The 27,864-nt window shown below is 41.4% G+C and overlaps 1 protein-coding gene across 1 annotated transcript in view; it reads left to right on the forward strand.

The window, feature by feature from the left end:
• The window catches only part of PTPRT (protein tyrosine phosphatase receptor type T), a gene marked incomplete at its 5' end in the record, with an annotated part of 380,430 nt that overhangs the window by 315,366 nt on the left and 37,200 nt on the right, over positions 1-27,864 (forward strand). The window contains 5 exons of the mRNA XM_082065426.1: positions 2,784-2,813; positions 11,997-12,044; positions 14,221-14,369; positions 19,792-19,869; positions 20,063-20,098. Of these exons, the coding sequence (XP_081921552.1) occupies positions 2,784-2,813; positions 11,997-12,044; positions 14,221-14,369; positions 19,792-19,869; positions 20,063-20,098 (341 nt within the window). The remainder of the gene's footprint in view (positions 1-2,783; positions 2,814-11,996; positions 12,045-14,220; positions 14,370-19,791; positions 19,870-20,062; positions 20,099-27,864) is intronic.

Below are 27,864 nucleotides of genomic sequence, written 5' to 3' on the forward strand. Positions count from 1 at the left end.
GGTTTATGCCTTGGAAAATTTGGGTTTGATTTTACAGTTGTTATCTGAAAGTTTTAGTTGAACCCTGGGGTTCAACACCTAAAGCTTCTATATGTGTGTATCTATGTAAAAATTACGTGTTTGTATACATAATTTTTCTTTAAATGTGGCTGTCTTACGGTACCTAAATCAGAACCATTAACAAAATTGATATTCTACAAAATTGGTGAGCTACATGAGTTACATGTTTGTAGCTCAAATATAATCATTTGTATATGGATGCACAATCTACTGCATCATAATTTAGCCTGTTAATTTCCAGTTGGTGGTCAGTGCCACTTGGATGTATTTGCTCACATAAGGCAGTACCTCCTTCCTTCATTAACAGACACATACTCTGATATACTTCATTTTTATTGTATCAAAACATCGCTAATTCTCTAGGGAGCTTGTTTGTTTGTCCTTAATATTAGTTAAATATTTTTGTGCAACAGAAAATACAGAACCAGTTAGTAAAAACCAGCTGGAACGAGAAAATCAAGACCTTTGTAAACTTCTTTTCTGGAGAAAATACCCTTTGACTTTTCCCCCAAAAGGATTAAATTTTGGTCCGTTCTGATTTCATCTGGACAGTTTTAACTCCAGTGCAGTCGTGACTTGCATTTCCCTGGAGTGAAGAATGTGACACTTTTCAGGCTTGTGCATTTGAGCGGACAAAACCTCTACTGACCCCTTTAAGTATAAGACTGAATAAATAGGATCAGGCAGCCTGTCATGGGTGCACTGGAAATAAGTTCTTTAAACTGCTGTTGGTAGCAAAAAAGGAGATTTGGGGCTATGTAGGGTCTAGGATTAGTTCCTTCTATGAAAATTCAGCTCCTTATTCTGGATTAAGATTTAAAGAAAACTAATTAAATAAAACACAAATGCTTCTTGAGCAGAACATGCCTGAGCAATAGGAGAGAATTATCATAGGGATGTCTGCACATTGAGTGACCCGTGTCCCTTCTGCATCCATACTGAAGGTGGGTGATACACTCTACGATCTGATCATGTTTTCACTGATCCATAACTCGGAGCATTTTAACAGTTAGTTTTGAAATATTCCTTAGGAAGTCCTTATTTTAGACCAGAAATTTTGGGAGAATTTGAGCCAAAATGGCCAGTCTGATTCCAAAATATAATCCTCCTTTTTTTGTCTTCCTTTATTTTCTGTCCTTATGGATTAAATCTTTCTGAGCTTTCTTCTGTAGCCTTGAGGGATCTGTAGCATTTTAATGAGAACGAAGAGTCTCTTGCAATCTCATGTGTCCACTGGCTGATACAGGAGACAAACAGAAAGTATAGCAAGATGCTCGTTGGAACAATTACAGTTGATAATGCTGTGAAAGCTGGCACTAGTCTATCAGAGGGGTTTTATTGATGAAATAGTTTTGGGGACAAAGGCGGTTCAGCTGCATGGGCTCTCATTTTCCACATCCTGATGATTTTTCCCTTTGTTTTGAGGTTCAGAGAAACTTCAAATTTCAGAGTGAAGCTCGGTGGCAGTCACTGCACCTGAACTTGTGTATTGCTGTTGCATGTGCAATTTCCGGGTTTCAGGGGATGATAGCATAAATACTTTTAGGTATACGTTGGACTTGGTGTCATTCAAGTAACTTAAAATTTATAAGGAATTTGGCCAGCATTTCAGGTTTATAGCAAGGGCCACCACCATGCAAAACACATTTCAGAGTAAGCCTCTTGTACACTTGTAGTCACTGTCCTCTACTCAGTGAGTACATGGGAAAGATGGTCACTTTGCACAGAGAGTAATGGTGCTGAATCTGGTTTCCATATCTGCTTGTGAAAATTGTGTTCTGAGGAACTGTAAAACACTTGAACCTTGCATTTATACTTAGAGATGCCTCCTAGTATTTGTAGTGTCTTCAAGGATGGGGGTTTAAAGTTGTGCAATAGGTTGACGTTTGGGTTTCATTGTTTTTCCCTGTCTGGACCACGGCTTCTGCTTTTGAGGCTCCATTGTGCCTTGCTGTAAATCTGAAATAACGTGCTAGATCTGTTGTCAAAGAGCCTTTTCAGAGAAGCTCTTTTCCAGTTATAAAAGAGAAGACATCACCTCTTATGTTATGAATGATTGCCAAGGCTTGTTTTGTGGCGCTGCTCAAACGCATATCAAAATGTTCTGCACTGTATTGTTGAAAAACTGTAATAGAAAATGCTTAATCACAGTGACGCAGAAAGCTAATGCATACCCCTGGTGATCATCTATAAATATGTAGTGGTGCTTGAATTGTTAATGAACTATTTGCATTTGAGAGTTTGATGAAGCTTGATTTATCGTTACACAATTTGCTCATTGTCTAAATATTCCAAAATCGTGGTGTTCTTACATTGTCACTTTCTTATTTATTGTTAGTTATATTAATAGCTTGTGCATATTTCTTTCCATTCCAAAAAATCTCAAAGCACTTTACAGGCCAAGGTAAGTCTCATTCCATGTATAGTGACCTGGCAAAGCTAAGGAAGAAGGAGGTGAGGGGATTTATTCCCGGGGACACAGGTCAGTGGCAGAAGTGGAAACACGACCTGTGTTTCCTGTCTCCAGAATCCATTCCTCACCAACTTACAGCTCCTGAAAAACGTGCAGGAGAATAGTAGCTCAGTACAAGAGGCAGCACAAATACTTCGTATATTGAAAAAAAAATCCTAGAGTTCATATAAATCTAATTATGTTTTTTTCTTTTTTCCTTCTTTTTTCCCTTTTGGATATTCTGTTCATCTGACTGGCCATCGATATTTAGAAGAAATGCATATTCCTACTCCTATTACTTGTAAGTACTTGGCTGGACGTGATGTTTCTTGAGCGTGCGCACCCTGTGGTAATTTTGTGCTTTGTTGTATCATTTTCTTTTACCACTTTTTTTTTGTTGTTTCCCATTTATCCTTGTCTTTCCAGCAGCGTGTGTTTTATTTTCTCAGTTTCACACTGTTATGTTTTCCCAGTTTTACCATTGCACCTATAACTGTGCCTGCAAACACATAAATGCCCACAGCTATGTCGGTTATGGTTTATAGTTCTTCAAATGCTAATGGACAAATACAGAGTGTCTCAACTGCACCTTTTATAATTGTCCATCATATTTAGCCAGAATGCAGGGAAATTCACACCTGGAAGTTATTGTTGGGAATTTCTCAGCCGTGGCTATAAGCTCTTTAAAAATGTAAGTTTCCTGACAACTGGGACTTGACATTTTCTCAGCAAACAACCCTGTTCCTGGAGTTACCAGGTTCCGAGTGTCAGTTTAGACTGTTGGATGATGAAGTGGTTCGACTGTTCAGATCTAAATCACCTGTCCAGCCCTAATGACAATGCTGCATAATTAAGGCAGTTGTTAAAGCACATGAAAATGCTTCACACATCAGTACTTCCAGAGCCATCTGTTGTCTAAAGATTGAGAGGCTGGAAAGTAATCGAGGCCAAGCTGTTTCTGCCATGAAAATGGTTGTCTGAGGATCAGGAGGTGGAGAGGAACTGGATCAATGATCTGAGGAAAGAGTCCTGGAGAATTGAGTTGGATGCCTTTGCTGCCACCAGAGGGCTGGGAGGGATGGAGAAGGCAACTCTTACTACTAAACAGGTCTCTCCTCTCCATCTCTCAAAAGCAGCAGCTGTATCGCTGACCTAGAGCTTTCACCCCAAATCAGCAACCTGCCTTCAGGGCTCTGACATCGACAAAGTTGTCAAAAGGGCCACATCTGCTCTGCTGTCACCAATCCCCCTCAGTCTGCCGCCCCGGCATCCTCCTCCTTTGTCTGTTTCATCTTTCACTTGATCTTGTGATTTTGTCCCGTGGACACATCTGGAAGGTGTTTAGCAGGTCAGTGAAGTGAGTACATTAATGTTCTGCCATTTGGGTGGAACTTGACTTCTATTCCGTGTGGGTTGATTTACATCCAAGGAACAGGACAAAAGAGTTAAGTATGAGGATCCCCACATACCACCTGTTGCAGTGATTTTTGTTTCTCCATGACCTATCAGAAAATAGTTGAAAGAGGAACTTTCCCCACTTGTGAAGTGTGTGAAGAGCCTAAAGACACCATGGTGAGCCTTGACTTAGCCCGGTTATGTAATTGTAAATGCAGAGTAACTCCATTTCCTCTAGACTTCACACTGGTTCACCAAGGATGGAATTTGACCTTAAGTAGTCAGATTTCAAGAGAAGTTTAACTAAGTGTTAGAGTAGTTTTAACACTTAGGTACTAGTAGCTGGCTGCCTTTCTTGCAACAACACTTTCTCTTCTGCTCTTTAGCTTCTGAAAAGTGTCCCCCGCACAGTTCTACTGTTTTGGTTTCCTTACAACTAGTCAGCACCATTGCCTGAAAAATTCAGTCCCCAGTTTTCCATTATAATTTTTTCTTCTCCCAGCAAGTAGTATGGGGTCAGGAGGCTCTCTGTTTTATTTTATTTTAGAGATTTGCCTGTTAAAAAAGATGAATCAAGTTCTGAGCCCCATGTGACCCCTTTTTACAACTGCACAACATTGCTTTAAGTAGTCAGCTGAGGTTTAGTCTGCTACAGAGAAAGTAGGGGTATTGCTAAGTGATTTCCTTGCAGTTTGTAATGGCTTCTGTGCACCAATATACTAGAACTTTTTTGTCTCAGGGAGCAGGAGAGCGGCTCAGGAAAAGTGAAGAGACAAACCCCTGGAGGTCACCCAAGCCTGAGGCTGCAATGAGCTTCAGCTGTAGCAGAAGCAAGTGCTTTAATAGGATGTAATAAGGCAGATGTGCACCATGCAGCGTATCACAACAGGGAAAAGCCAGAGGTATCATCAGGCAAGCTGATGTGTTCCTAGCACCCCACTGAAGCACTCAATGGAGATTTGAGCTCAGGATGCAGTAATCATACAATATATCTCCCTAGTACCGCACGCAACATTTTTTGCAGAGAGCTCATTCTTAGCTCTGTGCTTCTGCTGTCCCAGGTACCACATCAAGCATGAGCTCTGCCAGCTGGAGCATCGCTATGGCAGAGGTAACACCTAAATAGTCATCACACAATAAACACTTCCGTCGTCAGGCTGTGCCCGTCAGCATTTGGTTTCTGACTGACGTTTGACCTGTTCTCTGATCTGGCAAAATCAAGCTCTGTGTTTGTTTTTTTAGTTTTTCCCTGAACAGTAGTTGGGGTACGAGGGATGTTCCAGTAGTGAGGGAAGAAAGCAAGAGAATCCCTGAAGGAGCACATGATGGAGTTTTATTGAGTTTCGTGTTTCAAGTTTCACATGAAATAGGAAGTTTCATTATGATTGCAGATGAAAATCTTAAATCGCAAAGGACTGTGTAATTCTTAGCCAAAGTTGATAGAAATTGCTACAGCCTCTTCTGAGCAGAGAGGTTTGATTTAAGTTTATTTGAAATGTTGTGAAAAACAGCAGTATGTATATATATATAGATTTTTTAAATAGAATTGTTTCCGTGCTAGAACCTCTTATGAATGTTTTTGTCCTGAAGCAAAATTCAGTTGAATGAGTTACCAGTATTGAAAAGCAGGTTTTCAAATAGATCTGCTGGCAGACCTTTAAATACATATGGACTACATCTGCTTTATTTTTAGTCTCCGTTTCTGGACTTCTGTTGTGCTGCTTAGAGTAAATCTTGTCTGCTTTGAGATAATTCCCCTCAACCCTTTGTCATCTTGCTAGGGACCAGAATCTCCAACCCTAACTCTTTTAAACAGTTCTTAATGATAAGTCTATTGAAGTTAAGAGAGACTTATGAGTACCTGATATTTGCACAGCCAGGATATAAGCGCTGTGGTGGTCTCTGGACCGGGGTTCTGCCTTCAGCCCGTCTTGTGTTCTGCTGCTCTCCAGGACTGCCTAATCCGACTCTGGAAGATGGTTGAGTTCCTGCAGCTTTGGTGAAACCAGTCAAAAACATTTATTTATAAGAGTAGCCCTTTAGCTACTTTGTGCATACAGGGTAAATAGTTGTGAGATTTTTGGATACCAACGCTTCATTAAAAACTTGCCATAAAATACAGGAAGAGCTATTGTTGTGGCTGAAAGAGAAGGCTGTAAAGATCTTGAACACAGTTTAAGTGGAAATACAAACCCAGGAGGCCTCTATTCCTAATTTGCTAAGTCACAGTACAGGACTGACATAGTTTTGCGTACTTCCATTTACCCTTCAGTAAAAGTTAGTTGCTTACAACTTGAGATCCTTGGGCAGAACTTGGTTTTGTGATGGGAAGAGAGGGATGTGGAATTAGGAGTCCCTGTCCTGGTGCACCCGTTTGCGTTGCTGTCTCCAGGGTGATGCATGAACCTTTTCAGAGGAGTTACTCTGTATTTACACCAATATAAATGTTGTCTAGGGTTCGTACAGAATTGCTAGCTCTATTATGTTGCACTTAAGTTTAATGCATTGTCAGATACATTGCAGCCCATCCACGTCTGAAAGTTTTTCTTTTCCCAGCTGAAGCTGTAAAACACAGACAGCAATTCATCTACTTTAAAGGAGATGTTGCGGTAAATGACAGACAGCTCTTTTGCAACAGTATTTTCAGCTGCAGCAGCCCATATCAAGGCTTTATTATTTCCTCATCAGGAAAAGGAATGGAAATGTTTTCTGTGTGTGGGCTGGAGTTTTTTGGTTTGTTTCTTTCTCCTGAGTTGGGTGATAGTTACAGAATGGAATTTAATCAAGAGTGATATCAGACCAGAGAAGTATTTCTGCAAATACAAAGATTCATGTATATGTTACGAACAGTGTAATGTTACTTATAAGAAAAGGGAACTTGATGGCCAATATGTTTTTTTCCCCTTTCTCCTGAACTGGCCACAGCATTGAGGACTTGATTGCAGTATAGGAAGCCCCTTCAACTCCTATTGTATTTTCTTACCAATTCTAATTGTTTTGGTGGTTTCAGCCAGCAGTTTCTTTTCATGGGAGATATTCCGCCAAAGGCATTAAGCTAAATTTATACTTGCATTTTCTGAAATGGCAGAGTTTGTGCTGAATTTATTTCCACCATCTGTGGGACATTTGAAAAGAAATAAAACATTATTTTAGTTATGTCCATACTTCTCTATAGCCACATATATACCTAGATATCTCCATATAGTTCCATGGATGGTGGGATCTGCCTGCACAGGTTAAATCAGAATTTTAAGAAGAAACTGTTTTTCTCATTAGATGCTGGAAAAACAGAATGATGAAGTGGTGGCTATGCCAGTCTAAAGAACAAATTAAATAAGTGAGTGAGATTCTATTTAGAGCCCACCTATGTGGTGATTGCCAGCTAAAGTGTGCAGAGGGCAGTGTTTGCTGGTTGTGTATACCAGCATATACTTACACTGTATGGCTCTTATATGCACTTATCTTGTCCTAAACTTTATATGGTTGTGAGTAAATGTCCTCCACAAATAGTGATTAATTTGATCAAGTAAAGCTTAGAGAGGGCAGCCCTACATTTTTCAAGACCTTGTGTTTGTATACACACAGCACAAAATATTCAGAGCATCTTTTGACATATAACTACATTATATCACTTTCTCATGCCCAGTAATGCTTGCTTTTTAACCCCAAGTGGTGCAGCTGGTCCTCGCTCTTCACTTTGCCTCGACTCTGGTGAATTCTCTCTGCTCCTGCAGTAACCTGCACTGACTTCGGCTTTACCTTATAGTGGCTGTAAGAAGCAGTAAACTGCCTATGTGCTTAGACCAGAGGATATTTCTCGGCTCTGCTGAGGTAACAGGTTGCACAAAGGGAGCAGGGGATGAACTGCAGTGACGAGTGGACCCATTGGAGCACAGGGAGCCAGAAGGCTGTACTGCTTTTAACTCTTATTCCTCTTGCTCTTGTTTAAAGATCTCCAGTGACCGAGATTTCACAGCCTCCCTGCCGGGTCAGCTTGAGAGATCAGCAGTCTCTATTGCATGTTGTTTTCCCAAAGTTTAAAATGAGCTGCCATAACCTTTTTCTCAGCCCCTGTAGACAGGGAGAACAGCTTCCCACGTGATGTCATTTCATGTTTTTGAAGAGTCATCAGCCCTATTTGATTGTCTTTTCTCTATATTTAAAGGACCCTATTTCATGTGTCCTTTGCTTATAGGTCATGTTTTCCAGATTTCCCTGTCTTGTTCTGCCTTTGTATGTGTCTCTTTGGCACCCATCTTATTTGAAGTGCGCTATTGCAGCAGAGACCTTACCTTGGTCAGAGCAAAAGGATTACTGTGTCTCACAGACCATAGTGTGATGTATAATCCCTCCCTTATTTTTACCCCAGCATGAAACTGTTCTTTCAAACTGAGCTTGTAATCTACTACAGATCTAGAGGACAGAGATCCCCAGAACTGCTCTTTAACCAGTGCTCCCTGCTGGGTATTTGCATGGCAGATCCCTGCCTGCCTTAAACTTGTGCAGATTTCATCATAAATAAGTTCAGTGGCTGAGCGCTAGATTAAAGTGGACAGAGGTGTTCCCAGAGCCAGGGAAACCCGAGCAAGAACAGAGAGACCCGCCAGGAGCTGGCAGCGGTTGCTAGTGAGGCTGATGTGGTTTGGGCATTGCCAGGAGCAACCACGTGAGATCTGAATGTCTATGCAGAGCGCAAGTCAACAGGAGGTGGTGTGACAGCCAGGGCATGGATTTCGACCATGGACTTCAAGAGAGTTGACTATGTCATCTTCAAGGTCCTACTTGAAGGAATCCCATGGGTTGGGGCTCTAGAAGGTAGGGGAGTCCAAGGGAGCTGGTTAATATTCAACCATCACTTCCTCCAAGCTCATAATTCATGGACCCTTATGAGCAAGAAATCAAGCAAAGGGAGCAGGAGGCCTGCATGGATGATCAATGAGCTTCTGGAAAATCCAAATGGAAGAAGGAAGTTTATGGAATGTGGAAAAAGGGGCAGGCCACTTGGAAGGAATATTGTTAGAGTATGCGGGGATGTGGTGAGGAAGGCTAAGGTCCACTTGGAATTAAATCTGTCCAGGCATGTCAAGGACAGCAAGAAGGACTTCTTCAAGTACATCAGTGGTAAAAAGAAGGCTAGGAAAAATGTGGACCACTGCTGAATGACGTGGGTGCCCTGGTGACAGAGAAGGTGGAGTTACTGAATGCTGCCTTTGCTTCATTCTTTACTGCTAAGGCTGGCCCTAAGGAATCCCAGACCCTGGAGGTGAGAGAGAATGTCTGGAGAAAGGTAGATGTTCCATTGGTTGAGGAGGATTGGGTTAGAGATCATTTAGGCAGCTGGACACCCAGAAATCCCTGAAGGGATGCCCACCAGTGCTGAGTGAGCTTGCAGATGTTATTGCTAAGCGACTCTCCATCATCTTTGAAGAGTCATGGAGAATAGGAGAGGTGCCTGAGGACTGGAGGAAAGCCAGCGTCACTCCAGTCTTTGAAAAGGGCAAGAAGGATGATCCAGGAAACTGCAGGCAGGTCAACCTCACCTCCATCCCTGGGAAGGTGATGGAACAACTCATTCTGAATGTCATCTCTAAGGATGTAGAAGAAAAGAAGGCTGTCAGGAGTAGTCAACATGGATTCACCCAAGGGAAATCATGTTTGACCAACCTGATAGCCTTCTATGATGGTATGAATGGCTGGGTAGATGAGGAGAGAGCGGTGGATTTTGTCTGCCTTGACTTCAGCAAGGCTTTTGACACTGTCTCCCGTAACTTCCTTGTAGGTAAGCTCAGGAAGTGTGGGTTGGATGAATGGATGATGAGATGGATTGAGAACCAGCTGGTTAGCAGAGCTCAGGAGGTTGTGATCAATGATGCAGAGTCTCATTGGAGGCCTGTAGTTAGTCGGGTTCCCCAGGGGTCAGTATTGGGTCCAGTCTTGTTCAACCTGTTCATCAATGATGTGGATGGAGGGACTGAGTGCACCCTCAGCAAGTTTGCTGATGATACAAAACTAGGAGGAATGGTTGGTACACCAGAAGGCTGTGTGAGATCTGGACAGGCTGGAGAGTTAGGCCGAGATGAACCTAATGAAGTTCAACAAAGGCAAGTGCAGGGTTCTGCACCTGGGGAGGAATAACTCCATGCATCAGCACAGGTTAGGGGTTGACCCACTGGAAAGCAGCATTGCATAGAAGGACCCAGGAGTTCTGGTGGACAACAGGTTGACCATGAGCCAGCCATCTGCCCTGTGGCCAAGAAGGTCAATGGTACCTGGGGTGCAATAGGAAAAGTGTGACCAGCAGGTGGGTTGGACTAGATGATCTCCAGAGATCCTTTCCAACGCCAGCCAGTCTGTGATTCTGTAATATGCGTACTCCTAGTTGGCTGCTGTGCAGAAATATCTAAAAGCAATTGTATTGTGTAGCTTTCTTAAATTGCTTATTGAAAATGAGGGCAATATGCAATTCTTGTCTGTAGGAGGAAATTTCATGTTTAACTTACGTGATCTATACCAATGTCTAAATTACCTGTGCATGCAAATCTACATTGTAGTATATATAATCCATCCTTGTGAAACATCTAAAATTAAATCTGTCAACCTACATGTACAAGAGCTCTTTACGAGTGGCAGTTACAGATTTTAACATTCATGCATGTAAAGTTGATATAAAAAGTTAGACTTTGCAAGCTGCTTTTAAAAAATAATCCCTGAAGTTTATCCAAACCTCTGCAGAACAGGAGTCTGATCCTGCAGATACCTCTCACTGAAAATATTGCTTGAGCTTTCTGATTAATTCCCATGGCAGTAAGTGCTTTGTACTTGATAGTAAGTTTGCATTCCTTGACTGTTAAACCGGAACTCCCACAATTTTAATATAGTGCTTCAGCATTTTATATCTGTTCTCTGATAGCAGTGGAAGTTTCAAAAATAACTGAATCAAATCCCCATGATTTGTTTTCAAAATTCAGACTAAGTTTAGGTTCACTGCCAATAGCATTTATCCTTTAGTTGGATCAGCTTCAACTGCCTGATTATACAGCTAGTCTCATTTTTTTATTCTACTTTGTGCATCTTTCTGTCTCATCCCTCCTGTGTGTGTATTGCACCTGTAAACATCACCTCTTCATTTCCAAACCTTCTTGAACTGAAAAGGGCAACCCACTAACCCCATCCATAGACTCCTGTTTTCTCCTTGGCACATTTTCCTTACACTTAAAGGTAAAATGGCTGTTAATATCACTTTATTCACATTTTGACATTTCAACCTCTTCACCCTGTGTTGATTGTATCAGACACTTCTTCCAAATATCTGCCCAGTCCTTTATTTCTTCCCCTTTTCAGCTGCATAATGCATGAGATGGAAAATGTTTTCCCGGTGTCAGGCTGTGCTGGGTCCGGTCCGTGATTGACACTAATGCCCCGATGGCAGTTTCATCGGGGTGTTGCGGTTGTTGTCCGTAGGGAAGGCTGGTCTCTCAGGAGAGCAGGAGCCGTGTCACTGATGCAGCTTGTCAGTGATTCACAGAGATCTCTTGAAGTGCCCTATTTTAGGAAACAGCATTTCCAGATAAATGCTTTTCCAATTCCAAAGGCATCTTGACATGCTGGGAATTAAACCTCTACCTAGCTGTGGGTTTAAGTCACATCCCTAGCATTCTAGAAAGTGCGAGTCATTTGATTTTATAATCCTTTCTATGAATTATAATGATGGTAAGGACCAAATAGGCTTAGTCCTGTGCTGCCACTCTATCCAGACACATAACAGAGGCAGAAAAGGCGCATTTAGAAACCGAGAGCCCCTTGATGTGTCTGGCAAGCTTGGCTCTGAAATCTTCAAAAGAGATCTGTCTTCCTTTTCCCTCTAAATTTAGACGAAGGATTTTTACGTTCTTCGAATAGAGAGGGAGAAAGGTGGAAACTGATAACACACTGTTGAAAGAAAATTGTAGCGTTTTCAGATGCAGAACAATTTTCTGTGTGGCTTCTCTCTGAACCTGCGTAAGCGGTAGCTGGTCCACCTGCGAGCAGCCTGCTTTGTGTGTGCGAGTTAGGTTGAGAACCTTAAACTCATGTCACCTTTTCTTTTTAGGCATTCAAGCCAGTGTTTTAGGGGCCTCTCTGTCTTCTACAGGACCAGGTAGAACTGCTTTGCATAGGGCTTTTGTAAGCAGGCCTTTGGGGACTAATGGGCTTGGGTTTGGGGTTATTTTTTCCTGCCTAGCACATGCAGAAATGTTATTGCTCCTTCACTGAAAGAGAAAACGGGTTTGCCAGTTCTGGCTCTTTGTAGCTTGTTGGCATCCCTGAAAAGATACCAGGCAATGGGACTTACGGATAATTATTGCCACAAATAATTTGATCTGGATTTAATAAGGAATTCACCCTCTTTGACTCATTTAAGCATTAGGAGTGGTTGTCTGTAATGGCTCACCCCAGCAGTCCAGAGTGCTTGTTATTAAGGACTTCTGCATTTTGGATTAGTGTTTCCCACTGAGAATTTGTAATTCCTGTTGCCAGAGAATGCACATAGGCATGTATGATTAGCAAATCTAAAGGATTAAAACAACCGCATAGCAGGGTTAATAAACTACAAGACTATTATTGTTACCTCAGGTACCACAGCACAAAAAATGGGGGCTCCAACAGCTGTAGTTCATAGTTAATAAATCTGACTGTGCTAACATTGCTGAACACTGGAAGCAAAGCTTTTAAGATCATTAAACGCCAGCTTTTTGCTTCATCGCTCAGGGACAGTTCCTCTGTTTGCATCTTCATCTGCAGAAGTGGATACACCGCGGAGATTCTGCGAGATCTAACCATGCACTCTGCAATTACGGACCCAATTTGGCAGCTATGGGTTTGAATTGCAACCACTAACTGTAAAAGGCTGAACCTAAACTGGGTGAGCAGATGAAACAGATGAGTTTGTTCAAATGTTTGCAGCAAACATTGGACATTTCTCCATAAATCTGTGCTCTCCTGGTCTGAATTATTGGTTTGCCCTAAAATAGGCATTTTCCACAGACATAAGCAAAGGTTGAAGTTGTCTTTGACCCTTCCTTGCAAATGAGCGTAACTGGCCTGGCTGCCCATCTCGTGAAGGGCCGGGGCTCAACTGTGCACTTGAACTTGCTTGTAAATGCCACTCTGACATGTGCTGTGAATAAATAAAGGCGATTGGAATATGTTGCAAGGAATATCCTTTTAAGAATCTAATGAAGTTCAAAAGACAGGTAGCACTTATCATAAGCATGTTGTTCTAGTGAAGAAAAACCTCTTTGCAAAATGATTTAGTTGTTAGGATTTTAATTTTTTTCCCGTGAGTTGGAGGAAAAAAGAAAAGCTCTTTCTTACAGTAATCTGGTTTTCTCCCTTTTATTTTGTTTTCCTATCTACCGAACTCGTGTAAGCAAAGTTCTTTGCCAGTGCTAGGGATTTGTGTGATATTTTTTCAAGGTGCGGGTTGTAGAATGTCACGCATTCATTTTTAAACAGTTTTGCTCTCTGGTATGAATGAAGGACAGGGCAGTCAAATGTCAATGAAAGCTTAGCAGCTCACTTCCCCCGCTTCTCTCCATTTTCTTATTAGCTGTGTTTGCAAAAGAGGAGCCTCTTTGTGTTCTTGGCTTTGTTAGTCTTTTCAGAGCAGGAGGTGTTTTTGCTTTTTCCAGACGTCTCCTCAAAATAAGACCCGTTTTCCCAGAGCAGAGGTGTATTTGGACATTTCTAAAAGAACTTTAACCTTTAATTCGTCCCACCCTTCGCTGACTGTTGATCCTCAGTGCAGTTTGGGTGTGATGTAAAATTCGGCAGATGTTGCTGCCCTTCTTCCTCTGCCTGGGGACAGGGCAGAGCTCCTGCTCCAGGTCGCGCTCAAAGCAAAGCCCTGGTGCAGGTGTCCCTGTGGGATGGATCCAGATGTCCCATTGACCTCCCAGAGAGCTGTTCTGGTTGCTGCCCTCATCCCGTGCCCTCTGCTCGTCCTGGAGCAGCTGACACCCGCTCCAGGGGCTTCACCTTTGCCACCCTCTTCAAGGAGGATGTAGCACTCCTACTGCTGGGGTGATGCAGGTTTGTGCACGATAAGGTACTGGGAGGGACAGCTAAGCTCCAAGGACTGGTATCACTATATTTCTTGTGCTCCACAAGAGTTATATTAAAAAGTTGTGGCGTTTCCTCTCGTCCGGTTTGCCACACGCCCTGCATGTCTGACCAAGTGGGATGATCGTGGGTGTCGAGATATTTTCTTACGGTTTTGTTTTTAACAAGGGAAGACTGACCTTGATTTCTCCCCTCTTCAAAATGCCCTGAAGGAAGCTGGCCAAGAAGCAGAAGGAGACTCAGACCAGCACGCAGAGGGAGATGGGTCCCGTGGCTACTTCTGACAAGACCTCTACCAAACTCAGTGCCGTTCACAATGAAGAAGCTTTTTCTTCCAGCTGCCAAGATGTGAATGGATTCAGTAAGTTTAACTTGCTTGCGATGGATATGTCCCCCTTGGAGAGCTCTAGGTTCTTAAAAGGACCTATTCCCATGGGCACGGTATAGAGGAGCTGGGAATGACAGTGATAGCGATCATTGCAAAAGCTCAATAGAAACCAGTTGTCTGAAATGTCTCTGACATTGTCCCTATTTTAACTGTCAGATAGGTGTAGAGCATTCATTCTGACTCTAAATCTACTGAGAATAATTTATGAAGTCTGTTCTAATAACTACATCAGACAGCCAAAAAGGCACGTTTATTTATTCTTCAGAAATATTTCTTGCTTTGTGAGTAGAAGAGTTGAATCAAATCACTTAGCTGACTTGTAGGATGAAATAACATTTTCTGTATGAAATTGTTATGAAAGCAAGCATGGTCTTTGGTTAGAGAACTGGAATGGAAAGACAGCATTTCTTCTTTTGTCTGTGTCCTCTGTTTATTGCTCACACGGGTTCAGTAAAACTAATCTTAGTTAATATTTGTAAACCACTCAGATCTCTGTAGCTGGAAGAGTTTTGTGGGTAAAGTAACACGAATTGGTACTTTAGCCTCACTAGATCCAGATTGAGTGCATGGGGGATTGCATGGTGGATTTGTAAACTTTTCATCTTAAATAAATTTTAACTTAGACACTATGGGAATGTCACTCCTTCTTTTGACACTGAGCTTGCTAGTTTGAACAGGGAGCAGCTCTGAAACACTAGTACGCACTAAAACTCTTCTTATCTTTCTCAAACCTCTTTAGTGAAGGGGTTTATTTTCTGCTAATTACTAACGTGGAAGTACTTCTGGTACCAAATGCGCTTTATCACTGAAGCCTTTGTAATCTCAGATTGAGTGGGACAGGCTGAGTGAATAACTCTTTTCCCTCTATCTGTAGGTCCTGTCAAATTCCATCTGCATGTGTTGCTGCTGCCACTCCATGTAACGTACCTGTGAGATGGATAAATAGGTGTTGGGGACTGTCAGGGCTAGCCGGGAACACTTCTTTCTGATATTAAATTGGCTTGAGTCAAGATCTAATTTTCTCAGTGCTGAGTAGTTCTGTCTCCTAAAGAGACAGCAAGAGTTGTCAGTGGTTCATATCTTTGAAAGACAGGATGGCAGAGGTTAGCACTGTGACAGACGTCCTAGAGACAGCAAAGGTAGTTTGTTTAAACTGTATGGGGAGAATGAAGTGTTTAACGCTTTCTTCAGAATTTGGATTCTTAAAAGTGGTGGTGTTGTTGTTTTTGCGACCATAAAATAAGAGAGAGATGAGCCTGTAATGTGACCTCATTTTTTTTACTGGGTATTTTGGGAGACTAATTAAAACAGCTGAGTCATTTACTTGAAATGGCAACTATAGAAAATATGTTGTATCTAATTTTGTAAAAAAGCATCCCTCCAGGTTTCATTTTCTTTCAATCAGTTAGTCCTTTGCTTGTCTGACATCGCTGCAGATTTTATCACTACTTCTCTCTGTAACACAGCCTGAGTCAAGTAACTGGTTGATTCTTTTCTTATTTTCCCTTTTAAATCCATGCGAAACAATTACCGGTAAGCCTTCATGATTTCTCCAATTTTTTTACTGCCAGGTCCAGGATGTTGAGGTGTTGGAGGTAAGTTCTGTTCTGTGCACTAGCGTGCACGTGCTTGTACAGGAATTATATGGGCAAAAATACTTTATAATTAAAAAGTTGCCTTAATAGAGTTTAATACTTTCTATACAGGCCCACTCTAACTTTTGAATAACGTGGTAGGATTACTTCTTAACCTTCCTGCTAACTAGTAGAGTTTCACAGGGGGTTATCCATCCTGGCTTTTGAAATCAGCTCCCTGTCTTAAGCAACAGTCAGATTTTTTTCTTAAATTGTCCTTTTGCCTCCCAACAGAAAATAGCATTTGCAGGTATCTCGTGGTAGGTGGCCGTCCTCTCCACCTTGACCTTCAGTCATAGGACACCAAGTTGGCTGTAGTGGAGGCATGGAAATACCCCTCTACTTTCTGAAGAAAGTCCACCAAGAGAAGCTGAGTGTTTTCAATCCAAGATGACCTTGCTAGCTCACAAAAGCAATGAAATACAACTTGTTAAGTAGAAAACCTCACAATTATTGAACGCCTTGCAAACAAGTTTATCTCCAGATGACAGCCTCCTTGCAGGGAATGTGTCCTTCCTTCCGGTCCTAATCGTTTTAATGACTTTTCAGACAGAACAAATTCCGTGAGTCCCTATAGAAGCTTTTTTATTCCCATAGTCACTCCTGGTTCCCAGCCCCTCCTTTAGTGAGGGGACATGACCCAAGTGCTTTTACAGGCAACTCTGAAGAATGTATGCGGTGAAAGGTCAGGGTGATTCTTTCACCACTAAGAGTTACCATCCTTTTGCCTCTGCAGATTTCTTTACCTACTCTACCTCAGTGTTTTAGGGGAAAATTCTTATATTTTCAACATAAACTCATGCAGATGGTGTGATCCATAAAGTCATGCTGTTTGTATGCAGCTGAGTCCGCTGTTGAGGCCAGTGCAGTGCTCAGGAGCACACAGTCCCGTTGGACATCTGTAGCTTTGAATTTTATCATTTGGCAAAGGTGTTCATTATCAAATGTAATTATATTCTGGAAGTTCTGTGCTGGAACAGGAAGACTTCAGGTCTTGCTGAAAAGTGGAAAATAAATGGGTATATATCTTTCCTGGCCCAAAGCAAAGCCACTTTTTCCATTCTATACCGTTACTCATTTTTCAGGCAGAATTCTTACTGGTACATAGAGGAGTTTAAATTGAAGATATTTTGTGGACTCAGCGGCTGTCTCTGATACCATATGGAATCAGAATAGGTGATAGATTAGTCCATGGCTATTCCAGCTTAACTGGTTTTACCCAGGGATTATATGGAGGTGAAGCAGGCTCATCATGGTTGTTCATTTTCTCAAATATCTTGTTTTTTAAAAAAATAAAATTACATCCTAAATCCACTGAAAGTAGATGATGGTACTTGTGGTGTTTGAGCCTTTTCCTCAATTTGCAGGAATGTTTGGAAAGCAGCAGCGTTGTAGGCATTGACTCGGTGCAGGTTTATTGTGAAATGAGATGACAAATAGAAGACAAAGTGGGTCTAAAATCATCCACCAGCGTCCATGCACTGACCAGAAGGGTGTGCAAAGAGTTGTTATTGCACATAAGTTGTGTGCAGTTTGGCAGCCCGTCCGTGCGATGGGCGAAGCAGCAGGATATCACCTGAGAAGCGATGCACTAATGGTACATCCTGCAAAAAGGAACGGCTCTTGTGGCTTTGCAGTGCTCAAATGCCATGGGTAGGGCTTGTCCAGGTCAATGTCATGTCACCAGCGTAGCCACCTTGACATCCTTGAGGAGTTTCTGACAGGTTCTGTTTGATTCTGAAGATTTAATCTCTTTAAATGCAGCCGGTTTTGCTAGAGACTGATTTATTAGGGTGTGCTTAACTTTTGTGAGATGTCCGTTTGGGAGGAGATTGATTTCTGGACAACCTTCAGGAGTGAGACTCAGACAGACGAGGTAGGTTGCTTTAATGTTACAGGCAGAAGTAGAGTTTGCAGACAGTGTTTTTGGAAGCTGTAAGGAGCTGAGTTGTATAGTTGTATTGTATTGTATAGTTACCAAGTTACTGTGCTTTTACTAGTGAGAATCAGGAGGTAAAAGGAAGATGTAGGTAAGTGGCAGTCAGGGTATTCAGGATTATTTTTAACCAAGAACCATCTAAATTCACTCATCTCCAGATCCTGCGTGTTGTGATGAATGAAATGCAAATAATCTATAATTTACCTCCCTGTCTCAGAAATACGGTTCATTTCATAAACTTTGCTTGGTAACACTTTTAATCAAATTCACTGAAGTCAGGTGTGTATCTTCATTTCCTAAAATCATTAGCAGTTCCTGGAAAGGCAGTATGGACCAGTGAATGCTTTTATACTCCCAGATTTCAGAAAAATCAAGTCCCACTCCATGCCCTGGCTGTTGACTTCCTCTCTGACCCTGGGCAAACAAATCACTCTTTTTAGACCTTATTTTATAGATCTGCAAAAACAGCCATATTCTAAGTGCAGTAAGGGAGGGTCTGATTTAGGCTAACACAGGGGAGAAAATATAAGGAGCCCCAAATGGAAGATACTTTATGGCTTGAAGGCAGCTGGGGCAGAACTGCAGCAGTCTAAGCTATGAGAAACTTGATTATTTGGATGTGTTTTCAAGTGATGTAAGTCTGAAAATACGGCAGGAGAATGCAGAACAAGAGTGAGTTCCTTTACTGGATGATTATGTACTGCTTAGAAGGTAATTCTGCAGTTTATGAAACTCCCCAGACTAGTGACTTCTTTGGTTCACTCCACAGAATAACTTGAAATTTTTAAGTGGTGTTTGCTCTAGAGATACAAAAATTGCTTCTGAAATTACTTTGATGTAGACTGAATTTTATCTACTTCTATTAGATTATGGAATAGTTTTTCCAGTGTTATATCTATTGTCATCAGTCTGATGTACTGAGATTTGTATTAGCTTGTTTCCCAACATTTTGAGGAGGAGGTAAATAAATGCCTGTAACTCTAAGAGTGAATGCAGAATGATAACAAAAGAATATGCCTTCAGGAATGATGGATTACCATAAAAACGTACCTGTATGCTATTGCAGATATAAACCAGCTGCATAAATTTACTATCAAGAAAAGAATCTACAGTGAAAATGTTGAACCCTGCCTCCTTTCCATAAATATTTGAGTAACATGGCAATAATTTGTGGATTCTTGTCCAAAGAAAGCTAATGCTTTAATGGGAGAGAGCAGGGATACTTGTCCTGCTGAAAGAACCCAGCTCACAGGGGAAAGGGTTATAGGATTTACTATGAATACTTTTGGGTATAAGGGAATAAGTCCCTTGGATTGTTATCTTGGATTGTTTTAACAAATAATCTTGGATTGTTTTAACAAATAATCATTTGCTGCCCTACCAATGTATTTTTGTGGTACTAGTGTACACTGTGTTTGAGCAGGCTTATTTTATAGTTAGTATTGCATTTGATTCTCTCTAGTTTGTATTTTGGGGGTCATTTTTGAAGATCTTTCACCTAGAGATAAAAACATAAATTTGTTCCTTTGGTTAGAAAAGAAGATATTTAAAGTATAGTCCTATATGAGTATCCTGTGTAGGAACACGATGATTTAAAATAACTATAATAGTATATTTGGGATCTGAAGTATTTATATTAAAGAAAATCCATCATGATGACAATGTTATAAATGTAATGTGCATGTTGAGATGAAAAATATAATTCATTTCGATAAGCCTTATATATCCCATATTACTGTGTTCTTTGAGGAACATTCTCCCTGTTCTCTTTCTCTCTCTTAATATATGTCTAAAGTCTTTTCCTTATGTCTTTCCTACCTAGCATCACCCTCTCCTTGTTCATTTTCTGTCCAAAGCAAAACCCTTCAGAGCAAATCTTTGTTGAATTCCTACTACTCAGGTACTAGTGCCAGACTTTTCTTTCATTTCTAAATTTTCTTTGTATGTTTCCCAATATGATCTGTTGCCTGAATCTTCTGAGTGTGAGATACAGCTAACCTTGTTTTCATTTTTTTGTAACTTTTTTTCCTATTGATCTTCTGTTGATTTCCATTGATCCGTGTCGTGTGGGTGAACGGAATTCCATCTCAAAGTATCATCAGACACTGTTCCATCGACCACGCTGTTAGGTAAGAAGACAGGTATGGTGTACTACACTTCATTGGAGACCAAACACACTCATTGTGGCTTGAAAATAACTCAGAGAGCGCTGTTAATTTGCTCCAAAACCATAATTAATCTTGTGGTCACGCATTATGTTAATCAGAAAGGCTTTTGTTTTACTCATACTATATTATTGTTATTAATCGAGATATATATATAAAAGGAAGGAACAGTTCAAAAATAGAGATTTAGGAGTTCCACCAAGTATTTGTTGTTTCATTTTGTGAATGGGATTTGACATTCTGGGCCAAATTCCCACGAGCCGCCTTGCCTTCGGCTTAGTGTTGGCTCATGTAGGGGGCTGTGGCCGTGCAGCTGGCGTAGAACCATAGAATGGTTTGAGTTGGTAGGGACTTTTAAAGCTCCCCCAGTGCCACCGCTGCCATGAGCAGGGACATCTTCACCAGCTCAGGTTGCTCCGTCCAGCCTGGCCTGGGATGTCTCCAGGGATGGTTCATCCACCACCTCTCTGGCCAACCTGGGCCAGGCTCTCACCACCCTCAGGGACAACAATTTCTTCCTTATATCTAGCCCCATATCTTCCTTATATTTCCCCTCTTCTAGTTTAAAACTATCACCTCCTGTCCTGTGAGTGAGGCTCAGCCACATATGCCTCCAGGCTTGCAAATACACGTGAGGATTTGCATGTCCAACGCAGGTGGGAGCTTACAGTTTTGGGCTCAACTGCAAGTGTAAAGGTTATATGGAGAAATCAGAGGCCAGGTTTGGGCACATGGCCCTCCCTGTTCTATGTATGCTGAGAGATGATGCTGAATATTCCAGCCATCTCGTATAGGTTTGAGAGGATAACAAAAAGGCAGGTTCTGAGAGGAAGAGGCTATTCTCTGGCTGCTGGTAACTTCAGAAGGAGGTGTTAGTGCTCAGCATCTCTGAAAATTACTTTTTCTTGTTCAGATGACAAATAAAACACCCAGTGTGCAGCTCTTAGCTTTTTAAAAATAATACTTTTTTTTGCAGTAAGTTAACAGAGACAGCAAAACTGGCAGAAACTGTTAGCTGATAAAATAAGTTATCCAGAGCCTTACGGAGGTGTACTCTTGAAAGTGAGTAATAACAGCCTAAAACTCCAGGCTCTGCCTGGAGGATGCTGCCTGCTTGTGGAATTTGAAGGTGGCAATTCCTCTGCTATGAATCAGAAAGATGATGTGTGGTTGATCAAGATCTAACCGGTGGTATTTATCAGACCTGTCATTTTGGATTATCTACAGTAAATGTTCCCTTCCAGACACAGTAATCTGCCGTGGCTTTAAACGTTACTCTGAGCGTGTTGAAAGCCCACAGTTAGACCAGGAAGAAATTACAACCAATCGCTTAAGTGCCTTGGCTTACAAACTAAAAATGAGGCGCAGAAGCTTGGAAGGGCTACCACAATACGCACATTTATCCCGCTATCTATCAAAATGCTGACAATAATGAATGACCCTTCTTCTAACGAGGCAGGGAAGGAAAGAAGTCCTTTTCCAGGAGGTTTGTTCTCGTTTCTCAGAGACTCAGTGTTATCAATAGAGAAGGTAGATGTATCTTTTGGCTGTACTTCAGAAACAGGGTGCAGACCCGCAGTGTGCTGGAAGATGTCGAACTGTTCTCGGGCTCATACTTGGCATCTGGGAAAACTGGACCCTCCTTTGAGGGAGCTATTTGCACCCTGTGTCCTGATAGTGAGAATTACACTGTGAACCGCACACTTTGTAATCTGAAGCTCAAGGAGCAATAGGCAGATTCAATCTGTACTTCCCACGGGAAAGAAAGAGCTGGAAAAGTCCCCAAAGCTTTCAAAATCCCAAATTTTATAGAGGAAAAAGAGGAAATAGGAACTAAACTGGTTTTGTGATATATTCAAAACTCTTTCAAACTTAGCTACTACTAACTACTGTATCTGAGTAAGGATCAATATGCCTGTTTTACACATGGGAAATTAAGTTCAGGGCACTTTTAAGACAGGATTTACAGAGACCGGTCACCCCCCCAGCTCCATCTGAATTTAACAGCCATAGTACTGTGAAACAGCCCTTAGCATGAAGAAATTTCTGTCTCATGACTTGAAGAAAACGAAGACCTTGGTGTTCTGGCTTCCCAGACAGATTCACAGGCATTGGATGTTGCTGTATGAGCAAAATAACTTTAATTTTTGATGTTTATTAAGAAAAAGAGACCTTAAAAAGGGCATCAGTCATCCCACTGGCAATATTCATCTTTGGGCAGTACCCGCAGTTCAGTGCTATTTGTTCCCATCTGTCATGTCTTCTGCTAATAAATGTTCTGTATCTGCAGTACTGGATGGCTCCCTAGGCTTGGCCATGACATGATTTGTTGATAGTAAGATATAGGGGATTATGGTTTTGCCTCTACCCTATCCCATGCTTGATTAATACTGCTTTGTGTAATGCATGTTTTTAGCTCCATAATTTTCTCTTCCAGTTGTAGACAACTCTGGATTTAAATGGTTTGCATAGGCATCTTCATTAGAGAAGTGAATATTTAATACCAACAAATAAAGGAATTGGATTTCCCTATTTTTAATAATTCAGTAAGGCCCATGTTGCCCTGTAACCCCTCAACAGGATGTAGTAAAACCTTAGAGATTGTTTTTGGAGAGAATGTGCATGGCCAGTTGCTCTCCCAGATGTTCAGCAGATGTCATCAGGGCAGGCTCTTCAGGGAAACCAGCACATCCTTCCCTTGCATCCATTAACGTCTCCCGGCCATGTGTAGGGACATTTACCTTTATTCTCATTTCAGCTACTTAAGATGATGCTAACAATGGAAGCTTGAAAATCAATTATTTGATCTGTTAGGTTGTATATGTAGCTTCCCAGGCCATATCAATCTCTAAGGAGCTGTGGGAGAGGCTTTCATATCCCTTTACTGTGCTGATGCTGGCCATGGTGGTCCATGCCCTCATAGGCTGTTACGTGAGCTGAATTTCTCTTACATTTCTTTCTACCTGCAGATGATCAGGTATCTTGGAAAACTCTTTCTTCCAGTCTTTAGTGGCTTCTAGTTTTGCATGTTCTTTTCAAGATCCCAGTAGTTTTTGAGCTGTAACTAATTAATTGCTTTGTGAGGTGGGTAGATCTGACAGCCTCTTTTCACCAAGAGGCAAAGAGAGACTGGACTTGGTGAGGTCCACCATGCATTTGAAGAGCTGCACTGTTACACATGGACCCAGCAGCCCCAGGCCTTCACCCACCTCACCAAAGCATCTCCCTTACGTCTTTATGGGGATTTTCTTTTATGCTAACTGATGAAAAACATGGATGCAATATTTTCATAAGATTAGAATACACTTGGGAGGTTGTATTACCAAGCAATTATTGAATATCTCTTTGGAATCTAGAGCAAATTATTTTCTCCAGCTTTTTATTTTCTTATTATGCACATGTGGCTTCTTCATAGCCTTTGAAATGAAAGATGCATCCTCCGCTCTCTGTCAAACCAAGTGTCAGAAAGCTTTTTGTTAAGTAACATGCCTTTTTATACCTCAGCGGATATCATTAGACAAATGATGTTTTGACTTTGGTTTGCCACGCCACTGTTTGTATTTTATATAGCATATTATAGCTGGATATTTATCATATAATAAAGCCTTGATGAACACAAAAAAAGCAAATTAATTTTACCAGTTTGCACCATATCCCTAGTTTAAGGGGAAGAAATATTAGCCATATTTTGGAAGGTGTCAAATAATTGACAACCCTTACTCTAGTGTAGAATCTGAATATGTGTGTAATTAAATCCATCACAAACACCGCTCAAAATATAATTTATTTTGTGCAAAGGATGTCTTATCGTGTTACACACTTGCCAAGGCTAAGAGAATACAAATATAAACAGAGATGATAGGCCTGTCATTTCAGACACAGAAGGAATTTGTGGAAATTAAAACTTTTGAAAGATACTTCTTTACGTACACAAGATGACATACTAATGCAGCATTACTGTTAGTTGTTTGAGGCAGTAGTTTTCTGGTCAGAAGGCAGCATGGTACTCTGTGTCCATACATGGCATCAATGAAATGATCGGAGGTTTCAATCCCCAAAGCTGCTCTGGATGAGCAGGTCCCCTCCCAGCAGCTTTACGGGGACATTGCACAGGGGTCTGGTCATACAGAGCCACTTCCAGCCTGGGAATCTAATTTCTCAGTTGCTCCTCAGCTTAGCCGTGACATCTTCCAAGAATTTTATTAGTTTTTCTGTGGAGCAAGAGATATTTTACTTTTCTGCATAGCAACAAAAGCATATACTACAAGGTGTTGTAGCAGCAGGCAAGCAAGAATATCTCACCTTCAGGGTTTTTTATCAAATGTGGGAAATATGGCACCAGCTGGGACCTGCTTCTGCTCTCCTCTGCCTGCTGGACTCCGTTGTGTTTCTCTTGGCAGAGTAAGACGTTGGGGTTTATGTCAGCAAGTTCGTGATTATTTCTCCAGTAAAGAAAAAGCACCAGTTCATAAGCATGGGAAGTTTGTGGATATTAAAAGTGGAGTCAATGCTGTTAACTTTGATTATCAGCAGTTACACCCTAAACAGATAAACTGAGACGCCTAAAGAGTTTCCCGATCAGGCTAGTTATATGAGAGCCAGTGAATCACTAATTTAATGTCTTATACAAAATTTCAGGATATTCTGTGAACTCTTAGGCTGATAACGAAAGCACCAGCTTCCAGAAATCAAATTACCAGCATCAGCAACTGTTGGGGGAATAGATGTCCTTAAAATACAGATATCTTAGTATGGGAAATAAGAGCGTTGCACTAAAAAGGGTTAACAAACAAGCTGACAACATATTTTGCTATTGCAGCTGCTAATATTAGAAATGGTCCTCTTACAAACAGCATTTTTCTAGCAATGTGCAGAATACCTGTTTTATTTACCGCTGCACAAAAAGAACTGTGGAAAATTGGAAGTGGTTCTAGGAAGGAACCAGAGCCTTCAACAGTCTGCCCTGATGAGACTTCAGAAGCTCTCAACTGATTTGTTTTATCAAAGAGATACCGAAGAAGTGATTTGATCAGTGCCTGCATGGGTCAAGTTTTAAAATGCTCAGGGCTCTTTAATCTAACAGAAGGTATATTAAGATTCAGTGCCTGCAAGTGGAAGCTAAGCAAAATCAAATTGCAATTAAGAAATGTTTAGACAGCAAGGGTAATTAACCATTACCACAATTTTTGGGGTCGGAATGGAATCGCCATCTCTTGAAGTGTTGTAATTTGGATTTTTTCTTGAAACCGTATTCCATCTTTGGCATGCAATGAAATACAGTGATATGTGTTCCTCTCAACAAAATGAGGATGTATGACTAGAAATAAGATGAGCATATGAAATATAATTCAAAAAAAACTGGTGCACGATTCTGTATGTTTAGTAGTTTCTGAGTATTAGAATGAATTATTTCAAGCGTATTTAAAAAAAAAAAAACAGAAAAGTTTATTTTCTTGGTTTGCCATTCTCACTGAAAACTCATAACAGGCACAGATGCTTTAGAGGCACTGCCAAAACTTCAGTGAAAGTCTTGACCGATTTGTCCTACGAACTCATCCCCATTTGCAAGGGAATGGGGTCATGTTTGTGAGAAGGGACTGTGGAAAATTGCTGTGACTTGCCTTTAGTGCAGCGATTAAAGCAGAAGTCTGACTTTGCTGAGGGGCTGGTATTCTTGTTGTCTTTTCCAGCAATAATGGTACCAAAAGGAATGAGATGTGGTTTATAGCTGCAACCTGCAGGAAAAGCAAAACCTGTTTGCAAGCCCTCCAAAGACTCTTTTGGTTGGTTGTCCTAGGGAGAGATCACTTTACTGCTGTCTCCCCTCCTATCTGCATTTTTTAATTGTTCACAAAATTGCTGTAAACAGCTCATCTTGAGAGAAGCTGTAGTGCCTTGCTTGATCACCTCATTAACCACGCTTAGGTTCAAGCTCATGGTGTGGTTACATGGAGAAGAAACAATATGTTCCTTGCATCAGGCCTTATTAACAGGACAAATAAGTGCTAGGCTCACCTCATATGTAGCAATTTGTCTCCATAAAAATCCCCTTCACTCTTTCCTTGGCCCAGCTAACATGCTGGTGGAAATAACTGGCAGCCATCCCAAGCTGGTGCTGGGTTTTCTTTCAGGTAGCGCAGAGGTTGTTCAAGATGCATTTGTCACAGATGTCTAACAGAGATGATTTTCTGCCTAGATTTCGCTCTCTGTGTCATTTGGTAGAGAGTAGGGTTTTTTTTTTTTGAGTGGAAACATTGGCTGGTTGGGAGACCCATGGACGAGGTGATGCCATGGACCATGCTGCAGGAGCTGTTACTGCAGTCGGTGGGTTTTGTACCATTTTTTATCTGTCTGACCAAAGACGTCAGAAGCACAGTTGTGACTATAAACTTAAAGGCCAGAGTCAGATCCTTCTCTGCTGCTGAGCAGCTGCTTCTACTTCCAGATTCACAACACGGGCGCCTACTTTGAGGGAAGTTGTTCTGCAAAGGAGGGGGCACCACTTTTCTGGCTTTCACCTCTCCCTATGATACTTCTCTCTGAGAAGAGAGCCAAGTATACTAGAATTAAAGGATCTGATGAAGAGGGAAATTAATAATTGCCTGCAAAGAAGCTGAGTGATCTGAGCTACATTGTGCAAGTAGCCTGTGCTCTGCGTGTGGCCTCACTGTATTAGCACTAGAACCGCACATTAGTTTTAAGACTCCCTCTCGAATAGGGATATTGTAATGTTTTTTAATTGGGGCTGATAAAAATGTGGCATTACTTGTAGGTTCCTCAGAGAAGCCAATTGTGAAATTGGGTTTGTATTAAACCTAATGATGGAAAATTAAGCATAGTACGTCTGTTGGAAATGGTCCGCAATAAAAATCTTCTCCTCTCCATTACAGGAGGTTAATAGGGAATAGGGGAGGAAAGATGCATTGGGAAAGCGAATCCAACTAGGGGAATTAATAAGCCTTGAAATTCCCTCTGTTCAGAGTTCTCACACTATCATTAGTCGGAGCATTAGGGATGATTATACAAATGCTTTGGATGTTACTCTTCCTTAAATCCCAAATTTATTCACATTTTGTGTGTGAGGGTTGCTTCGCTAGAGCCATACCTCTGTAAATCTCTGAGTGTCCTGGGAACGTGACTGTGTTTATGAGAACCTGGGATTCAGAAATCCTTAAATTCAGTAGCCTAATCTTCAGAGCAGATGCTTTGTGCTAATTTATATCAGAAGAAGCGGGATGTGTTCGGCATCTCTGATAATTCAACCACCAGACTTATTTATCTCCCACTGAAGATCAGCTCGCCCTGCAGCGGTGGCCACTGCCAGCGTTCCTTTCTCCTTTTCCTAGTCCTGCAGCTCCAAAACAGAGCGTATGCCTGGCTTGATACCTTCCCCTATTCTAATATAACAATAAAGCAGCTAAAGGTTTATTGGTCATCTTTTGGCATGTCATTTTGGCAACTGCTGGGAGGGCAGAGTCTCATCCCCTCATCTGCCCAACTTTGCAGTGAGGAACAAGGGCAGATCCCGACTGTTCCTGATCAGAACTCCCTGGCGATGTCTCAAGGATGGCGATGCTTACAGTAGCATTCCGGCCATATTTCTGCCTCACAAAAATCACCCTGAAATTGCAATTTGATTTATTTCTTCTTTATCCCTTCAGAAACATGACTGTGGTGTTGCTGACAAGGGATGGTGTGCAGGCTCTTTGTCAGGAAGCTTGCTGTAGGAA

This window comes from Streptopelia decaocto, assembly GCF_964273445.1.
Source record: "Streptopelia decaocto genome assembly, chromosome: 14".
NCBI lineage: Eukaryota > Metazoa > Chordata > Aves > Columbiformes > Columbidae > Streptopelia > Streptopelia decaocto.